The sequence below is a fragment of the Physella acuta genome, unplaced genomic scaffold (genome assembly GCF_028476545.2).
Source record: "Physella acuta isolate Inbredline_101_S28 unplaced genomic scaffold, ASM2847654v3 ptg000578l, whole genome shotgun sequence".
In the NCBI taxonomy this organism is placed as follows: Eukaryota; Metazoa; Mollusca; class Gastropoda; family Physidae; genus Physella; species Physella acuta.
This window is the reverse complement of record NW_026732097.1, coordinates 310,001-311,630: the sequence shown is the minus strand read 5'-3', so window position 1 is coordinate 311,630 and position 1,630 is coordinate 310,001. Positions and strand designations below refer to the sequence as shown.

General features: G+C 39.4%; 1 protein-coding gene across 1 annotated transcript in view; it reads right to left on the bottom strand.

The window, feature by feature from the left end:
• Positions 1-1,530: 1,530 nt before the first annotated feature.
• LOC131946955 (putative PPE family protein PPE62) overlaps positions 1,531-1,630 on the bottom strand; it is a 519-nt gene continuing 419 nt past the window's right edge. Inside the window, exon 1 of the mRNA XM_059308015.1 lies at positions 1,531-1,630. This exon is cut by the window's right edge and continues 419 nt beyond it. Coding sequence (XP_059163998.1) covers positions 1,531-1,630 — 100 coding nt within the window.

The following is a 1,630-nucleotide window of genomic DNA, read 5'->3' as shown; positions in this document are numbered from 1 at the left end:
GATGCGGCCCTTTATAACTTTCAATACACACCCAGGCCAAAAATAACTTCTGATCGATGCAGGAGCTTCGATTTGAAAATTGTCTTTAAAAACGGTAACCGACATGGTACCCTTGGGTGGTACTTAGGGGTAGGGTAGGGGGGGTGAGCATGTCTGGGAATAACCAGGGGGATAAAACCCCATCATAAAAAGTGCTGATGGTTTTTATGAAGGGTGGGGGGAGGGTATGTCAAAAACTGTTCAATTCTCAAACGCCCCTCCCGGGCAAAAGGGATAAATCGGATCCTTTGCCCCCGACTATAGAGAGATCTCCTGCTTGAAGAGGAAGGAAATTTTGACTTGTATCATGCGATGGGGTGGTAATTGTATTTCATCTTTGAGCGTGGGAATCGCCGGCTTTTATTTCCTTCACATTCAAATCAATCATAAAGTGCTGAATCGAAAAGTCCCGAGTTCAAACCCCAGGCAGATGAGGCTTGACAGCTGGGGACGGCCACTCATTTAGACGAGACAACTCCAAAATCAACCCATATAAATTAGGGTCCCTAAGACTTGACTGAGTCTTCCCAGCTCTAATGGATACCTGTCTCATGTTAGGGAGTGAAAGGCATCCGAGCACAAAACACGACACCATTACTTCATATGCTGAGGCCACAGAAACAGATGAACTCTACTGTATCTGCTCTATTCAGCAGGTCCTAAATGGTCAATGTATAATGTGGATTGTTTCTTTTAAACAAAATTTATACAGATATCTAAGCATAATTGCGTTCATAGTTTAATTATATATTTTAAAAATTATTTGTATTTTTCTCAGGTTTTAATTTTTTTCGATTTCTGTTTACAAGAATATTTAAAAACGTAGATATTGGTATTTTTTACCCATATTTCTTATTTGATTAAGGGAAAGAATCGAAACTCGTTAACACTTTTTTTTTTCCTTAAAGATCCCACAAGGATCTGGCCACACTTGTTTTGGCTTAAATATTCCCGAAGGATCTGGCAATGTTCAAACATCCTCATCACGTGACGTGCTTATTGCTCCCAGTAAAACCCCTGCTTAGCCAGCGGCGGTTGCCACGTTGCGCATGGCGTGCCAATTATAATATTTTGTGTGCCAAATTTAGAGCCACGTGACAGGCAGAAAGAGAATGTTCCTTAAATGTATTCCGTCGGATAATTTGAAATTTGGTTGCGGAGGATGACAAGCGTGAGATGTGATTAAAATGTGGTTGAGACTTCACGTGAGTTTCAAGAAAACGGTAGAGAGAACAGAGGAATAAAACTGTGAGAAATGAGCTGAACTTTAAGAAGCCATTTCTTCTATGTTGTATTGCGTTTTCTGTTTTTTTTTCTACGTTTAAGCTAACAAAGGATTAAAGTATTCTATGCAAATAAAGGTTTAATCATATGTGTCCCTTTTGTATTGCTTAACACCAATTCTTTTACTAGTCATCATCGTTTCCTATATCTGAAATAGTAAAAGCTACGTATGTAGAAGAATTTAATTATCTATTCTCCGTATCCTATTCAATATCTGAACTTCTTAACACAACATCCCATGTTCCCATCATTCAAGTTCACAACACCCATGTTCCCAACACCCATGTTCCCAACATCCAAGTTCCCA